We start from the raw sequence: 19397 nt of genomic DNA, 5'->3' as shown, positions 1-19397 counted from the left end.
AGATCACTTTCAAAGAGTGTTGACACTGCAGTTAATGGTCTGGTTATGAGACTGTAGATTTATGAGTTATAAGCTAAAGTTCAGAAGCTCATTTCCAGGACCTCATTCTAAAGGTCCCCATAAATAGTGAAATACCCACAAAATGGTACCATACTGATATATTTGTACTAGCATGAGAAAAGATGACAATAGGGTAGGAATATACATATTCCTCCTTTCTTTTGTCTTTTTTCCTTCAGGTCTTCCTCTTCTAACAAGGATGGCTAGATGGAAGAGCTATTCTGGGCCAGTCTGGACTAGAGTAAGCTGGGGGACAATGACCCTTGCAACCTCCTAAAATATTGCTGATAGTTTAACTCAGTTATCAGCAAATTAATGGGACACATTTGAAAAACAAAGTTTATTTTTGTTGCCTTTCTCCCCTCTTGTCTCCTTTCCCCTTAAATTATGCAGAATCAGCAACAAAGATGCCTGTCCATCTAACCTAATTCTTTTGTCTTTTCCAAAAGACTCTCTAGTGCTATAAAATCCTTATAGAGAAATCCTGCATTAGTACAGTGAGCCACATATATTTGAAATCATAAATTAAGATTACATCAATGCCAGCATCTCTGGGAATCAATATCCTTATCTGTAAAATGAGAATATTGCAATATATGACTCCTAGGGTCTCTTTCAACTTTAAATCTATGATCCTGGGATCTGGCACATAATAAATCAAGTGATAAAATTGTGTACACCTAAAAGAGTCTCAAACAAATTCCCTGTTGGAAATATGCTAGGAGTAAGGTTTGGGATTGGAGACTCAGTGACAGGTAAGCCAATATGCCAGAAAGCAAATATAAAAAGAGGAGTGAGAGATATAGCTCAGAGAATGTGTTGAGGGAGCCAAAAAGTTGGATGGGGGAAGGGTAATAAGAAGTCTCTGAAGATTAGTCAGAAGAAATAATATCCAGAATGAAAATCAGGTTGAGTTACTGATAAAATGTAGTTGAAAGTTTATGTAATTTGCAAGGTTTATAGGTATGAAGACATGCTTAGCTAAAACATAAAGGGGTGGGGTGGCCAGGTGGCTCAGCAAGTAAGAGCACCAGCCCCAGTGTTGGGATAACCTGGGGATCAAATCCAGGCTCAGATACTTAGCACCACACCCAGAAATAACTGGCCGTGTAACCTTGAGCAAGTTACTTAACCACAATTGCTTTAAAAAAAAAATCACAAAGGGATCTAAAGGGGAAGGAATGTAAAATCCAGAAAGGTTTGATAAATTAAGGGCATGATTCTTAGGTAGAATCCAATTGGAGATACATACAGATATACAAATGTTATTAATTTTGTTTTCCAGTTTAAACTACATGTCATATCTGATATTTCTGGCTGTGATAAGATTTCAGAATTTGAGAATGAAACATCATTTTAGTGTTCACTCCCATTCTTTAGGATACAGAAGAGTAAGTAAGAGGGACCATTCTCACCAGAAGGTTCACACCTACACCTACACCTTGAAGCTTTGAGAAACCAAAGAGTATGGGTCACTCTCCCTTGGGCTGGGGGTGGAGATAACAGAGAGGATGAACTATCGAGGAACAATAAAACAATATTACCCATATAGCCATCACCTCAGAAGATCCTAGTTTGAAAATGAAGATTGAAATGTCATAGAATAAAGGGTCAAGCAATGGCATCAAGCCTATGAAAAATACTCATAGTCACGCACCTTTCATTATGGATTGAACCTCAATTAACCTTCAGGGAGTGAGATCCCTAGGAAAACTTTAAGAGGAGGACAATTACTGATAAAGCCCAGGTAAAGGGGATGAAGGAATCACAGGCCTACAAACAGGCAGGCCTTCCTAGTGAATTTTAATTCTTAGGGAGGATAATTATTCCCTCCCAGAATGACTTATTGAATGGCTTTGCACAAAAGGAGCAATGTCTTTATCAACAGCTATAAATTTCCTATAGGAATATCAAACCTGAACATTTGCTCTGGAAATATAAAAAAAGCAGTCATTCATTCAATCCTCTGACCTCATCAATTTGTCAGGCTACCTCCCCTAAAAATCCAGTGTCTTAGAGCAGGAAACAGAGTATTGACTTGAAACAAGAAAGAGACATTTAGAATCATACACCCTCTTCCCTTGTCTTTATTGGTCACACTCTTCCAGGTTCATTGTTCCGATATCCCACATGGGATGCACTATATAGTTCTACTCAATTAACCATAATACTATATTCTCCAATCATGACAATTAGTTGAGTGTTTATTGTTGTTGCTGTCACCATTGTCATTGTTATGATTCTCTGCTTTCTAAATATATCTGTCAGGGGTCACCAACATTTTAAGAAATAGTTTTGGTCAAAGAGATGGAAAATTCTTAAAAAAATGAATAAAGATTTCTTTATTTTTTTCCCTAAAAATACCTACTTTTTTTCTTGCTGTAAGGTGGTAGGGCATAGGATCAGAGGATCAAAGATTTAGATCTGGGTGGAATGTTAGAATCCATCAAGTCCAACCCCTAGCTCTCTCCCATTTTTCAGATAAAGAAAATGAGACCCAGGGAGATTGAATGACTTATAGAAGGTCACACACAGCAAAGCTGACAGAAATAGTATGAGAATCAATGTCTACTGATTCCAAATTTGGGAGATTTTTCAGTGCTAGATGCAAGACTAGACTAGGATTCAGAAAGATATGAATTTAAGCCCTGACTCTCACAGATGAGCATGTAGCCATAAGAGTGACAATCTCTTAATGCCCCTTGCAACTCTGTAAGGCTATAAATTATAGACCAATAGCTCATCTGGATTAGGGATTGCCACACTAGAAGTTCCCTACCAATAAAATCTTGGGTACTAACTTTTAAAAATATATTTTTCCTTGTTTTCAACCTAAATACATTTCTCTGGACTTATATTTGTCAGTTGGCCAAATCAAATGTGTTTACCTTTTCTAATCTTGCCTCATAAATCAAGCCTTTCAGTTCCTAATTACTTTGGTTGTTCTTTTCTGAAAAGCTTCCAATTTATCCAAAACCTTCTCTTCAGAAAAATAATATGCTATCTCCGATGTAAAATGTAATGGAATTTAAATTGAGATAAACTCTAACAAAGAGTGGATCATAATATTACATAACATGAGATTTTATCCATCCAATTTATTTCAGTCCAAGTCATGTATTACCATAGCACCTAAGCATGTACTCCATCTTTGGGCTTCATAGCTTTCCTGGTTCTAAGCCCTTCCTGAGATAGGTGACAAGTTTCAATGCAATCAATCATAGGACCCAGAAAACTTAAGTAAAAGAAAAAAGAAGCTTATAACCTGAGCTTTAGGGGGGAAAAACTTTTAGCAGAATTTTACTAAATTCAGTCACTAAAAATTCCACTTCAAAAAGGCACATAAACACTTTCCACCCTGCATTCTCTAATAGGTCTTTCTATTTAGATGAACTTTTGTGAAGGTGTCATCTATGTTTGTCATTATATACTTTTTGGGTTCTTGATTTTTCTTTTCTCACTTTTCTTATGGAGCTACCCAAGGATTAAAATCAATAGGAGATTGAATTCTACTTATCCAAGACATATTCTTGGACACATTCCATCCAGTTCAATGCCCTTTGATCTAAACTATTACCAGTCCTGGACAAATAATCTCTTTTAGGATTTAAAAAAAATCCTCCTCCTTTAATTTTAAAGTTTTTTATACCCTGGTTTCACCCTAGTTTTCCTGGTATATTGCACATTGTTATTGCTGCTGTTTAATTGTTTTTAGTCATGTCCAACTCTTTGTGACCCCATTTAGAGTTTTCTTGGCAAAGATATTGGAGTGGTTTGCCATTTCCTTTTCCAGATAATTTTACAGATGAGGAAACTGAGGCAAACAGGGTTAAGTGACTTGCCAAGGGTTACACAGCTAGTAAGTGATTGAGGCCAGAGTTGAACCCAGTTCTTCCTGACCCTAGGGCTTCTTCTTCCCCCCATCTCCCCCAGCACTCTGCCCACTGCACCATCTAACCGTCCCTGTCGTCATATGCATTACAGTCCAGCCAAAGTGGCTTCCTTGTTGCTCCTGTCCATGATATTCAATACTCCATCAATACCTCTCCATAGAGGCTATCCCCTCATGCCTGAACTCACATCCTCCTCCTAGAATCCCTAGCTTCCTTCTCAGTTCAACTCAAATGCCTCTTCCTAGAGGAAACCTAGTGTTCTGCCTTAGAAATTACTCTGTGCATGTACAAAATATTTCATGTATATATACATTTTCCCAAAAAGAATATAAGTACCTTGGGGACAAATAATGTTCCTTTGCTACCCCGAAGGGACCAGCAGAGCCTCTGGAATGTAGTAAGCACTTAATAAATTCTTACTGAATGAATCTGAAAATTAATAGGAATGCTGAACGTATCTAAAGGCAGGATACATCTTTTAAAAGTGTTCGTTTTAATCTCACATGAACTACCAATGAAATAATTTACTATTATATTGATACATCCCTTATAAGAACTTTATGAAATACAGACTGATCTTCATTATGATAGTATCAGTACAAACTGCATCTGCTTTTTTTTAGATCACTTCTCTCAAATACGCAAATAGAGCTGCAATGTCCTCAATGTGGGTGTTGCCTTGAGTGAGGCAGATCACAATCCATCCATGCCTGCCATCTTACACCATACCCGATCCTATCTTCCCATAAGTTCACTACAAGGGGCTCATCCAACAAACTAGAGGGTTTCCTCATTCTTTTTTATTACAAATCCTTGTCGAGTCTGTGGGCTTATCTTCTGGTTATCCTTTACTCTCAACATCTGACCAGCCCATCATTTTTCTATTAAACATCTCCTTGAGGATTTCTTTTTCCATTTCGTCTTCTAGTTCCTGATTTGTCTCATGTTGCAGCCTGCTCCCACCACCGTGTATTTCTCCATTACCATTACCAAGTCTTCTTCAAAAACTTTAATATTCCATGATGCAGCCACTCAAAAACATATATTCAATATTGATTTTTTTAAATGGGCCTTTGTTTCAGAGAACCATAATTAATTAATTAAAGAATCATTAGAGATACCATTCATGGGGTTTTTACAATTTTCCTAAAGCAATCTAATCTACCTTCCTCCTGTTTAATTCTGAACCCAACTTACCCACTTGTGCCTGCTTTCAAAGATATATACATATACTCACACATATAAATATTTTTTATTGTTATTGTTGTCATTTTAGTCCTGACTCTTTGTGACCCCATATGGAGTTTTCTTGGCAAAGATACTGGAGTGGTTTGCCATTTTCTATTCCAGCTCATTTTACAGATGAAGCAACTGAAACAAGCAGGGTTAAGTGACTTGTCCAGGGTACCACAGTTAGTATCTGAGGCTAGATTTGAATACAAGAAGATGGGTCTCCCTAACTCTAAGCTCAACACTCTATCCACTGCACCACCTAGTTGCCCACGTTCATGTACATACACACATATTGATAAACAAATTCTATAAGATTTCCACTTGACTGCATGTCATCACCTGGACAATAGGCATTTTTCATCCACTTGATCTATACTAAGTGTACAGTTAAGCCAAACTCTTTTGAATTATTACCACTCATTGCCAGTTCTTTGATGTTCAAGAGGCACTGCAATGTTCCAATACTTGATGAAACCAGTACAAAGTCATTTACAATCAAGGTACTAACCTTACCACCTATGGGGAACAACTCTTCAATATGGACCAGATATCCCTTCTGGCAGTCAAATGTCTTCATGCTTTATGCCCTGCTTAATATTTACAATCAGAGGTTTCTAATTTCTAGATTTGGTAAGGTAGGATACTAATTCATTTTCTAATGAGTAACATTTATATAGCTTTTTAGAGTTTATAAAATGTTTTCCCTTAATCCATAAAGTAAGCAATCAAGCAACTGACATTTTTAAAGCACGTACTATATACAAGAAAATGGCATATATAATAAAGGAATTAGGAAAATAATGGTGAAGATGAAATAATTCCGCTCTCATAGAGATTACATCCTATATGTGGAGAAAACATGGACACATGTAATTATACAGAAAATAAATAAAAATAAAATCAAGGTCATATAGGGAGGGACATGACAGTTGTTTTCAAGCATGTGAAGGATAGAATTTTAAAATCTATTCTGTTTTTCCCTAGAGAGCAAAATCAGAAACAACAGGTAGAAATCCCAAAGAGGCTAATTTAGTCTTTATGTCAGAAAATTCTCTGTCAATTAGAGTTTTCTTAACACAGAGTGAGCTGCCTGAAGAAATTGTAGTTCCCTTCCTTGGAGGCTGTCAACCAGAGGCAGGATGGCCATTTGTCAAATGTGTTGTAGGACAAATCCTTTCAGATATGGGTTGGAATAGAAAACCCAGCTCTAAATGCTGTGATTCTGGGGCAGAACACAACCTATCCATCCTTCCCCTTCCTTGCTGATTCGTGGTCATGTCTTTCCATAAATCCTCCAGAGGAGGCTCATTCGACATAAGTAGGGCCTTGTTCAAGCTCTCTTGATGGCATGTGAATAAAAATAGAGAACACAGGCTGTCCATCAGTCGTCCTGCACTAGAACTACATGACTTGTCTACTTCATTTTCTAATCACATATCTTTCTGATGAAGCCTCTTACAACACTTTTCCTGAACTAATTCACTGGTAAAACATTGTTTTGCACTCATAACCAATATGTACCTTTCAATCTGAGGTGGTTCATATCTTTAATTCTTCAGAGACTGTGTTCTTCCATGACCTGCATAAAGAACCACCCAAAGAATGCCATTGCTAAAATGATTGTTCTTCATTTCATGAAGAAGCTTGTGGACATTGAGAGAAATGCAATTTCTTGAAGAAAATGCAGCCCTCTCTTCTATTCCTATTCATTACTGGACACGGATCTCTGTCATGTATAATATCTAGAAAAAATAGATAAGTTGGTAGACCAGTTCCTTGGGTTGTCTATGCAATTGCGTATCATAGCTTAGACAATAGGTATTCTATGTCCATTTGGTTTTTTATTATTGGATGACCATCCAATTGGCTGAATTCTTTTAGTGACTATGGAACTCAATTAGGAAACTTCAATGAGACATGGTCCTTGCTCTCATGTGGTCTTCAATTCAGTAGAATCTACAAAATACTCTTATGGAATCATCAGCTGTTACACTGAGAGAGTTTTAGAGTTCATTTAATCTAATTCCATTCTAAGATTAGGAAAGTGATGTCTGAAGGAGCTAACTGATGTGACTGATGTTGCAGAGTTAGTAGAAGAGTTAGAACCAGAATCTAGTTCTCCTGACTCTCAGAACAATTCTCTGGAAGGTTACAGAAAACAGAATTCGATTTGTAACCAACTTTGTTCGAATTCATCTCTTTGATAAGGAGAGACTTGGGAGTATTTAAAATAATACCATAAGTGTGCACTTAATCACATGTGGCACACTATCTTGTTCTTTGTGACATTACCAGAGAGTCTCCACAATGAGGCATAGTCCTTTTTCTCAACTATTTTTAGGTATTTTGTCCTTTAAAAATATGTGCACAACATACTGTCTCAAATTTTTGGATAATTCTTTTGCCAACTGCTGGTACTGCCAGGTTTTTAATCCAAGTTCACACACATAGAAGTCGATTAATAACAATGTCATTGCTTTCATATAAAATAAAGAAAAATTATATATGTATGTATTTGAAAACTAGCTAAGCTTTTGCAGTTCACTTTCTTATCACAGATAGCAAAAAGCAAAGTCATAAATCCTTCAAGTTTATCTAATTCTTGATATTCAATTGAAAAAAATTGTATTGTCCTTATCCATGGATATTGAATTATTGGAAGACTACTGTAATTCAGTACAGGTCAAAGAAATGAAATATGATTTCTTTAAAGTAGAAAGTTATTTTCATTAGTTATTTCAGGAGAAAAAGCTTTTACTGGTAATTAGGTGAATCAATTTTAACCCATAAAGCAGCTTCTGACATATATTAGATTCAAAAATCTGTAACCTTTCACTGACCTATATTTTAGTTTCTAAATTGGGTACCCTTACCTTCCAGTGATCAATGAATAAAGTACTATGAACAATATCTCATCTTTTTATTAGGGCTTATAAATGAATAGCTTAATGGATAAAGAAAGTAAACAGCTTCTAGTCTAGCCATCGCATGAAACTATGATATATTCCTCTGAATTCCATGACTTCAATTAACTTAGGTAACCATATTTGTGTCCTTAGTGGGGGTGAGTCTACAAGTGCACATAAGTGTGCCTTTGCTATCTCTCAGAGAACTGGGATTTAAGCAGACCATTTTTATCAGAATCACATTCAATGCTACAGTTTGTTGCAGTCCAAGGGTGAGGCATTTCTGAAATGGTATCTTTTTCTTGGTCTTATTTCTGAGACAGGTAGCAGAAGCCTCAGTATACAATGTCCACTACTCTCCTTTCACTCACTACCCCCCCCCAAAAAATTTAGTCCTTTGGTTGCCTTTAAATACTTTTTTGAGTTTTATTGATAACAGACAATCCCAGACTTATAAAGCCCAAATTAAAAAAAAAAAACATTTGCAGGTGGATGCCTCTAGTTCCTAATCACCTCTATTCCTGAAAATCCAGTCCCTACACACACACACACACTGTAGCAGCAAGCACCCCAGCGTCCCTAGGGTGGCTGCTCACACAGGTTCTTGGATCTGCTTTGATAAAGGAAAGCAACTCAAAATGGGTTAACAAGCTTACTGTAATCAGTCAAACATGTATCGTTTACCTAGTTCAGGGGAAAAAGGTCAGCAACCCGAACTTCAGAATACACAGACAGAATTATCAAGTCAGAGAAACAGATCAAGTAGACAAATTTCCAAACTGTCCAACCATTACATCCATACCAAGTCAACATCTGGGTTTTTCAAAGCCGGGGAGGGGGAGGGAGGGAGGCTCTGGACAACGGCTTCCCAGAATCCACATCAAATCACAGAACACTTCTCAAAGTGAGCCCCAAAACAAAGCTACACATCATGGCATGCCTCTTATATATGATGGAGAAAAATGGGCAATGTTTGTGATGATTAACTGGTGTAGGATTTGGGGCAATCCATGTGCAGGGATGGGTTCCAGTATTAACAGCATACCTGAAGAGGAATATATAGCCTTTTCCTGGCTCAGAGAATGTAACAACCTTATTGACCCACTGGCCAATCAAAAAGTATCTACTGAAAAACAAGCCTCCCACCCCAGGCTCCAGGTGCACTTTAGCCTAGGGGCAGGGAAGATCACACACACACACACACACACACACAACTGTGAGAATCATAATAAAATTACTTGGAACTTTTAGAGAATCTGTAGAGTTAGCATAGAAGAAAAGAAAATCAAGAATTCCTCATGGGTTCTGAACCTAGAGCATGACTCCTGACCAGCAAAAGGACCAAAAACATTCTCCTTGGACTCAAAGTTTGAAGGGGCTTCAGAGTCTAGTTTGTTAAACATGTTTTTAGAAGTCTGCCTCTTCGGCTAACCTAGGCAATGATTTAATTATACTAAACACCAAGTGACCTCCTGGTTGTTTGGAATAGAGGGGGCATCATAATTCGACCTTCCCCCACTTATCTTCAGTCAAAAAAAAACACCAACTGAATGGGTGACTTTTCATTGCTATAATGGTAGGCAGATCATATTAATAAAGACCAAATTGTCCCTTGAAAAGAAAGAACATCTTCATTAGCTCTTAAACCTTCCCTAGAACTTGGAATGCTGATGTGACACTGCTTTCAACCCGTCATCAGGAAGGGATGAGGAACGTGGATTCTATCAAGAAAGAACTTGACTTGGGGCAGCTAGGTGGCACAATGAATGGAGCATTGGCCCTGGAGTCAGGAGGACCTGAGTTCAAATCTGGCCCCAGACACGTAACACAAAAACTAGCCATGTGACCCTGGGCAAGTCACTTAACCCCAATCGCCCTCCAAAAAGCAAAAGAAAAAAGAACTTGACTAGCCTGGAAATATTCATTAGGACTTACTCTCAGGATGAGCCTCTCTCCTCTCTTTCCTGAAAGAGGAAGCATTCCTCTTTCCCTTCTCTATAGAAAGTACTTCCTGATAAGACAGAGGAAAGGAGAGGTATTATTCTTCCCATTGCCTTTGGATCCTTCCTAGCAATCCCCATCCCTCCTCTCTCTGACTCTTCCATTCCCCCCTCTTTCTCTCTATTTGTCTCTCCCTCCCCTTCTTTCTCTCTGGCTTTATTTTTCTCTCTTTTCTATCCCTCTGTCTCTGGTTCTGTGTCTTTCTCTGCCCCTTCTCTCTCTCTCTCTCTCTCCCTCTCTCTCTCTCTCTCTTTCTCTCTCTCTCTCTCTCTCTCTCTCTCTCCCCCTCTCTCTCTATTTTAAAGTCCATGTAGCCTCATTTCAAGGCATGTCCAAATGAGGCCAAGAAATGTAATTCAATTCCATATATTTTTTCAAGATTATTTGTGTAACTTATATCTTTAGTGTTGGTGTTAAAGATTATTTTATTTTTACAAATTATAGACATATTTTGATGGATTAGTATGTTTATAACAAGTTAGAAATTTCTCTCAAAATCCACAAGTTTTCTTCTTTCTTATTAAATATTCCCCTGTATGTCTGTTTGCTTGGTATGATTCAGTTTGCCAATGGCCCTTTTATCTAAAATATGCCAAGATAAAGAGAATACTGACTTCAAGGAGTTTTCCTTATAGTAAATATGGCCTGAAGAGTTTTAAAATTAAGAGCATGCCTCTTATATATGATGGAGAAAAATGGGCAATGTTTGTGATGATTAACTGGTGTAGGATTTGGGGCAATCCATGTGCAGGGATGGGTTCCAGTATTAACAGCATACCTGAAGAGGAATATTCTCAAACACATACCTAATATGGGGTCATTCAGTCTTCTCCTGAAGACTTCAAACAATGGGAACCCACTACCCTCTGAAATTATCTCATTTTTAGATCACTCTTAATCATTACTGAGGTTTGTTTTTTTTTATCTTCTTCTATGGAGCTTGGATGTTCTTTTATAGAACTTCAATCATGGTGTTTAGTTCTGCCTTCTGGTGCCAAATACAACAAGATGTATCCTTCTTCTGCATGAAAGCTCCCCAAGTACTTGAAAAGAGCAATTATACTTTCCCTCAATCTTCTCTTCTCCAGGGTAAACATTCTTAGTATCTTCAAATAATTCTTATATAGAATGATCTCAAGTGTTCTTAATTGCCTGACCAAATTCTCTGGAGTATGTATTCAACGTCAGATAGGTAGCTCAGTAAATAGAGTGCTAGGCTTGAAATTAGGAAGACTCATCTTCCTCAGTTTAAATCTGACCTCAGATACTTAGCTGTGTGATCTTGGGCAAATTACTTAACCCTGTTTGCCTTAATTTCCTCATCTGTAAAATGATCGAGAGAAGGAAATGGCAAACCACTTCTGTATCTCTGCCAAGAAAACCCCAAATGGGATCACAGAATCAGACATGAAAAACAACTGAAAAACAATATTCTATTGTATTTTTATTTATATATATAATATATTTTATATGTTTTGTGAAATATTTCCTGATTACATTTCAATCTGGTTTTGGTTACAGTTGGGACTGTTTCAGTCATGTGTCTGATACCTCTGCTTTGGAGGATCTTATAAACTTTGTAGACTTTTTCTATCACATCATATTCTGGGGCTTAAGTCTTAATTATCTTCATGGTGATCTCTGCTTATTTTCACTGTATGAGGACTATAAGATGAGGTAATTAAATGTTCTACCATAGGTATTTATTGTAGCCTTTGATAACTTTTCTGAACTCAAGAAGAGGAGTCTTCCTGACTCTAGGCCCAGCACTCTATCACTCTATCACCTAGCTGCCCACAATAGAATATAGAGAATGTTATCTCTATGTACATTGGAGGTTTCTATTTGAGTTTGACACTACTGCTCCAAACCAAGTCAGTATATGCCTTACTACTCAATCAAAGAACAGCACAGAGGATAATGGCAATGGAAATGTGGTTCTATAACAAATTATGTGATCATGGAATCAAACAATCAATAAGCATTAATTCAATGCCCATTGTTTGCCAGGTATCATGTTAGACTTCAGGGGATATAAAGAAAAAATGAAATAGTTTCTATTCTTGAGGAGCTTATATTCTACAGGGGGGAGACAATTTATATATAAATAAATATGTATAAAATTTATACAAAATAAATACTAGGCAAATTTGGGGCATGGAAGTAGGAGTAGCTGAGGAGTCAGAATCAGGCAAGGTCTCATGTATATAAGAAGCAGCTAGGTGGTTCAGTGAATAGAGCACTGGAATCAGGAAGACCTAAGTTCAAATCTCACCTTAAACACTGTGTGACCTTGGGCAAGTCACTTAATCTCTGTCTTCATCCACTACAGAAGGAAATGGCAAACCTATCTAGTATCTTTACACTCTAGTATCTTTACCAAGAAAACCCCATAGACAGTGTAGTTCATGGGGTCATGAAGAATCGGACACAACTGAACAACAACATATAGCTAAAAGTTCACTTCAATAACAAATGGCAGAAAGAATTTCAGAGGTCATTAAGTTCAACCTGTGATTAACCAAGAATTTCCTATATAACATCAATTAGTGCTCATCAAAGTTTCTTTTGAAGATCTCTAGCAAGGGAGAATACAAGATCCCTCCAAGGTAGGTCACTTTTGGACAGCAGTAATTGTTAGGAAATCGTAATTTGGCATGCACAGTCTTGACAAAAGACTGAAAAACAAAATAAGAAATTGTGAAGTGGGTGGTTTGGGGAAATAATGAGATCAGTATAAACTGATGCAGAGTAGAGTGAGCAGAACCATAACAATTTATACAATAATAATATTATAAAGAAAAATAACTTGGTGAGGATCATGGTAAATATAATAATAGCCAACTAGGATTCTAAAGGACTGATCATGATGTATTCTCTCCACTGAGAGCTGATGGATTCAAGAAGAATTAGACATATATTTCAGACACATTACTGTGAGATTTTATTTTGCTTTACTATGAATATCTGTTACAAGGGCTTTGTTTTTCTATCCCCCCCACACACACACATACCCAGTGGTGGCAGAGGGCAAAAGGGAGATAGGGAAGGTATATAAAGAAAAAGAAAGAAAGAAAATGGGATCATTGAGGAAACTTTTATTTATTTGTTTGTCTTTATACAAACATTTATTATCACTCCTTTCCCTGTGCCTCCAACCCCATCTAATAGCAATGTAAAAGAAAAAAACTTCATAGCAAATAAGCATAGTCCAGCACAACAAATTACCACTTTGCCCATATCCAAAAATGTAAACATCAACCTTCATTTGATGTCTATCACCAATCTGACAAAAGAAGTAGGTAGCATGTTTCATCTTCAGTCCTCTGAACTCCTGGTTTATCATAGCATTGATCAGTTGTCAAATATTTCAAATGTGTTTTTCTTTATAATCAATGTTGTTGCCATGGTATGAATTGTTTTTCTTATTCTGCTCACTTCGTTCTGCATCAGTTCAAGTAAGTCTTCTCAGTTTCCAAGGAAACTGTTTATCATTTATTATAGCCCAATATTCAATTACATTCATATCTTATTTATTTAGCCATTCTTTAGTATGTAGGCAAACTGTTAGTTTTCAGGGTCTTTTTTTTCCACTACAAAATAAGCTTTTTTGTATCTATATGTCTTCTATAAAGCTATATATTTTTTGTATCTATATGTCTTCTTTTTTTCTTTGATCTTTTTGGAGATGTGCCTCATTGTGGTATCACTGGGTCTACTAAATATGCTCAATTTGGCGACTTTTTGAGCACAATTCCGAATTGCTTTCCAGATGGGGATTTAGTCCACAGCTCCATCAGCAGTAATTAATGTGCCTGTTTTCTCCTAGACCTTCCAATATTTGTTACTTCCTCTTTGTCATCTTTGACAGTCTGATGGAAGTTATGTAGAAATTCAAAGTCACTTTAATTTTCATTTCCTTTGAGGCAGCTTTAAAAAAAAAAATCAGAGAACAGAAGGAAGTCCAGAAAGAAGCAGACAAGCAGGACAGCTTTGAAAGCTACAGGTTGAATTTATTATATATTTTTTTAAAAAGGCAATCTGTATATAATGGAGATTTGTAGTTTCATGTACATCTTTTTCTGTCCTGTTTATATGGAAATATTCATTTTATTTGGCATTTGCTAAGTTCAGAATAAAAAATTAATAGGGAGAGTAGACTGTGAAGTGACCTAATGCATCATAGCGTTCTTATTTCAAACATTTGATAACAGTCCTTGGGAAAATTCTAATGAAGACTACTAAACTAGGTTACTTGCTACTCCAAGAAAACATACTAGCTGACGCCCTGCCAAATTAGAGAAATATTTTCCCTATTACAACCGAAACTGGAATAATCACAGAGGCTAGATGTATAAGTTTTGATTTAGAGAAATGTTCTGAGATCAAAGAGATATAACTTTCTGGAGACTCCTTTATAGAGTCTCCTCTGCTCTCATATCCTTTAGAGGTTTTTAAGATTTGTTTCTTTGTTCATAGTTCACCACTTGACTATCTCTTGATTTGTGCATATAAGATTCAGATTTATGTAGAGAGTAAGCTGAAGCAAGTTCAATATCATTAATCTTTCTCTTCATACCACTAGGAGCAGCGTCAGTTCCATGGACAAACAGGACAAGACTACATTAGTAACGTGGCCGTCAAGTGGCCTGGGCAGTTATTTCTATGTTGCTTCTGACTTCCCATTAGCTATCTTGTCTTTCTTAAAAAGCACTGGGTTTCTAAAGTCCTTTGGTTCTGACTAGGTAATAGAAAAGAAGCCCTGTGGCGCAAAGAGAGGCGCTTCTCTACACTCTGGTAGGGACGAATAGACTGGCAAATGGACAGACAACTGTGCCAAGGGGAAAGTGATGTGCCTTAGTCCAGCTTTCAAATCCCTCCCCTTGTACAAATACAATTCAGACTCTCGTTTCCCAACCGTTCCCCAACTCCCTCAAAACGGAGCAAGAAAGCGCTTCCTGAACTCCCAGAGCCCTTACTAACTTCGCACTGTCTGATCAACCAAGAAGGCAGTTCCCAGGGGTCCCTGGAGACTCAGGAGAGGGTGGGCAAGGGAGTGCAGGGCAGAAATCTGCCACTGATGCCCTGCCGGGAGGACACCCTCCCACACCCTCTTCCAGAGGGAAAGTCCAGGGCTCCTGCTTGTTTGGGTCGGAAGGAGGAAGGAGGCAGGATGGTCAGTACCTTGGTGCCCTGGTAGAAGTCATCGATGGACTGGGATCCCATAAAAGGGAACTGCATGTGCGTGTGAGTGTCAATGCCCCCAGGCAGCACCAGCTTGCCGGTGGCATCGAGGATCCTTAGACCCTCCGGCGATGCTCCAGCCGCCAGGAGGTCGGGCCCCAGCGCCCGCACCACGCCGTCCTCCACCAGCACGTCTGCCAACTGGGAGCAGTCCTCATTTACCACTCGGCCCCCGCGTATCAGCAGCCGCGGCGGGGCAGCCATGGCCACCAAAGAAGGACAGACGGACAAGTACTGGACAGCCCTCCCGCCCGCAGCTGATCTATCCGAGACCTCTAGCAGATGGATCCCAGTGGCAGGTGGGAGCGGGGTGTTTTGGTTTCTCCCCTGTGAGAGTCGGGAAGCAACTGGATGCCCCTTAGTCCTACGGTCAGTTACCCAACTATGCAAAAAGTCCAAGTTCCACCAGGGGTGGCAGCAACAATAGGCCGCTACTTGACTGGGCCGATCTATTAATAAACAACAGCAAAGTCTACAAAAGTGTTAAGCAAGTCCGGAACCACTAAGCTCTAGGCTAACAGGTCTCACGCCTCCTTACTCAGTAGCTGCTCCCTCCCCAACCTTAGCAGGCTGGCCCCGCCCCCTAATGACTGATTTAGACCCAGAGAAAAAAAGGATGGGGCCAATTTACTGGAGGCCTTGGTGCACACTCTTCTGAGGATCTTAGGATTTAGAGCTGGAGGGGGCGTTGTATCTCTTATTTTGCAGGTGTGAGACTCAGGACACAGTAAATTGAAAAGAAATTGGAGTTCTACCGTCTGGTCTAAAGCCAATTCTTTCCATTACATCAAAGGCTCTCCCACTCTTTGCTTTTCTACCTTTCTAGTCGGCCATAGTTAAGGGTCTGAGCTGCCCCTAAGTATTTTCCCCTGAATGAAGTGGAGATGGAGGTGGGAGGAAAGCAATCATGGTTGAAGGAAGTCTAACTTAAATTGGAAATAGCATTGGCTCTGGGGTCAGAAGATCTGGGTTCAAATCCCTTTTCTGATCCTTAATGTGTGTGTAACCTTGGACTTCAGTTTCCTCCTCTCTAAAATGAGGAATGGATGGGAGAGCTTTCTGAGAGCCATCCCAGCTCTAGATTGGTGGGTTTATTAATTGTGGCTTTTTAACATGGATTCACTCCAGGTCTCACACCTTATTCCCCTGGCTCTGCCCTGTCCCTCTTAGATTTTTGACTCTTGTGCTACAAACCTTGCCCTTGGGTTCTTATCTACTCGGTGCTCAGAAGGTAGGCTTGAATTTCTTGTCAGAAAAGTAATTCATTTTCCTTACAAAGGGAAGAGGAACACTGTTTTGGAATCAATCCTGTCTACAAATAAAAAAATTTTTGCCCTCCAAAATCCACATAACTTGATCTGAATTATCTACAAAATGAGGGATAAAGATAGAGGGAAGGTAAGCTCCTTGAAAGCAGGCACTGTTTTCATTTATCTTTTCATCTACATTGCATAGTGCTTGGCACATGTTAAATATTTAATATTTGATTTTTTATTATTAAATATTTAAACTATTAAATATTTAATAAATGCTTGTTGCTTGATTGACTCTCTCATTATAAATAACCTAAGTAAAAGGTCTGAAATTGTTTTTAAGCGCTAAAGTTCACAGTAAACCATAAAAATAGTCTTGAGCCCAACAATGCTAAGTAGCCAGGTCCTTCCTGGGTTTTCATAACTGATGTATTCAAGCTATTCTGTTTAAATACATGTACACTTGTGTATATGTATGCACATGTGTACACATGCATACCTATGTACATATATATACACACATGTCATATGGCACTGAATTTCTTCAGGTCTCAGATTATATTACCTTTAAAATTCCACTCAAAATTAGAAAACAACCATTAAGTACTTTCATTTGCTACCCTGACAGAATGGTTATCAGAGCTCATTCTCCTTTTCACCAAGGCATATTGCAATAACTCCACAGATCCTATCCTGTGCTGTTCTCTTTCAAATCTCTTCATAAGTCCTTAAGTTCTCTGCAGAGGGGAAAAAAAAACAGTAAGCAGAAGGAGAAGCTAGGGCATTGATATCTTGACTCTGTTTCACCTAGATAAGCAGCTACTAGGGCTGCCAAGATGGAGGGAGTAAAAGAGAGGGCTTCAATGAGACTCTACACACTTGGGATCCAGTCATTGCCTCCAAAGGAACACACATGGAAAGACTGTATGGGAAGAAAGATGGGAAGAAAGAGTGTGAGCTGTTGCAGCCACTCACCTTTTTTTTTCCTTGTCATACAAGTTTATCTGTTTTAACTTTCTTTTTTAAAAATTTATTTATTCATTTACTTTTAGTTTACAACATTCAGTTCCACAATCCCTTGAGTTCCAAATTTTCTCTCCCTCTCTCCTCCCCTTACCACTCCCCCCCCCCCGCCCCCGCCATGGCAGCATGCAATCCGATAGAGGTTCTACAAATACCTTCATATTAAACATTAGTCAAGTTGTAAAGAAGAATTATAACCGATGGAATGAACAATGAGAAAGAAGGAACGAAACAAAACAAAAAAGAGAGAGCAGGTAGTTTGCTTCCATCTGCATTCAGACTCCGTAGTTCTTTCTCTGGATGTGGATAGCCCTTTGCAGTCACTCATCTTAAGATCTACTGAGTGGACCCTTCTTAGTTCAGTGGTCAATCCTGACACTTGCCTTGTCTTGGGGCAGAGGAAAGCATGAAGTTATTTGGGACCAAAGGAGCATTAAGAGGGTTACTTCCTCATCCCAAAGCCCAAGTTCTTTAACAATGGAAGTAGCCAAGGAAGCTCCAACAAGGTCCACATGTGACCCAGTGGGGATGTGCACTCATCCTACCCTTGAAACATAAGCAATATTATGCAGGCAAATTAATAACAACTGACTTCAGTCCTCCCCTACCTTCCCCCACCAAATGTTCACACAACACACTTTAAAGTCTAATCTGCATTACTAAAGTTTTCTCTGTCACTTTCTTATGTCTAGGCCAGAGGTGCCAAACATCTAGGCCCTAACCAGATTGAAATATCATTGGTAAATATTTAAAAAAAAGTAATAAAACATCATGTTAGTATGTGGTTTTCTAAGTCAATAAGCAGGCTATAGGGATCTTTGTGTATGGTTTAGCAGCCCCCCCCCCTTTTTTTAGTTTGTCATCGATCTAGGTAATCAACAAAAAAAATAAACCAAGCACTGATCTGTCATTTTGGCAATTTCCTTACAGTGAAATATAATGATCACTCTTTCCAGCCAGATTGAGTTGGAACTTGTTCCAGCATACCCTGAACATAAGCAAATTAGATTGATAAAGATATAGATGTGTATATGACAATACGCATATACAAATGTAAAATGCCATCAAAGATGACTTACTTTTTGCTGATCATAACAAAATCTTGTTTTTCTATGATTCACCGCATTATAGTTCAGAATATTGCTTCTAAAGGATTCCCTTTTGCTGCAGTAAATAATTTGGGTTCACTGTAACCTTTCCCAAATGTGATCAATCCAGAAATATTTTCCTCCTCAATTCTGGCTGAGTCTAGGTCACATTGTTTAAAGTTACTGTTCCACAAGTTCATATTGATACCCATAGTTCATGGACTGCCCATCTAGAGACATGTCATAGTATAGAGAATTTACATTTCTTTTTCCACTTAAATTTTCCACATGGATGTTTGAATATTTTTTCTCATATTATTGTGGAATTAACAGAAGAGACTAAAAAGGGTTTCAGGGCTCATGTAATTTGTACAATGCTCTAGGAATGTGATTAAAATTTTTCCATCAATAGAGAATTTTTGGTTTGGCTTCTTCAAAGATACTTTCTATGACACTGATGAGCATATCATCATATGATCAAACATTTAAAGCTAGGGGGAAGCTTAAAAGATAATAATAGTCCAACTCTAATTTTGCATATGAGGAAACTGAGGTCCAGGTAGTTTAATTGGCTTGCCCAAAGTTACATAGCTATTCATTCAACGAGGCAGGATTCAAATCATGTTCCTAGGACTTTCTATTTCACCAAAATGAACATTTCCTTGTATTACACATCAGGTTGATATTAAAGTTCAG

The 19397-nt window shown here is 38.2% G+C and overlaps 1 protein-coding gene across 4 annotated transcripts in view; it reads right to left on the bottom strand.

Annotated features, from left to right (window-relative positions):
* DPYS (dihydropyrimidinase) overlaps window positions 1-15816 on the bottom strand; it is a 116170-nt gene extending 100354 nt beyond the window's left edge. For 3 of the 4 annotated variants that reach the window (XM_069080918.1, XM_069080919.1, XM_069080921.1), the window contains exon 1: window positions 15278-15668. In XM_069080918.1, the coding sequence (XP_068937019.1) occupies window positions 15278-15541 (264 nt within the window). In that variant the 5' untranslated portion in view covers window positions 15542-15668. Of the gene's footprint in view, window positions 1-15277 lie in introns of all 4 variants that reach the window. The other variant, XM_069080920.1, reaches the window with a different exon arrangement.
* Window positions 15817-19397: the final 3581 nt, after the last annotated feature.

Source organism: Petaurus breviceps, unplaced genomic scaffold (genome assembly GCF_028583685.1).
Source record: "Petaurus breviceps papuanus isolate PSGF00001 unplaced genomic scaffold, PetGlider_PUasm1.0 98, whole genome shotgun sequence".
NCBI lineage: Eukaryota > Metazoa > Chordata > Mammalia > Diprotodontia > Petauridae > Petaurus > Petaurus breviceps.
This window is presented reverse-complemented; position numbering and strand designations above follow the sequence as displayed.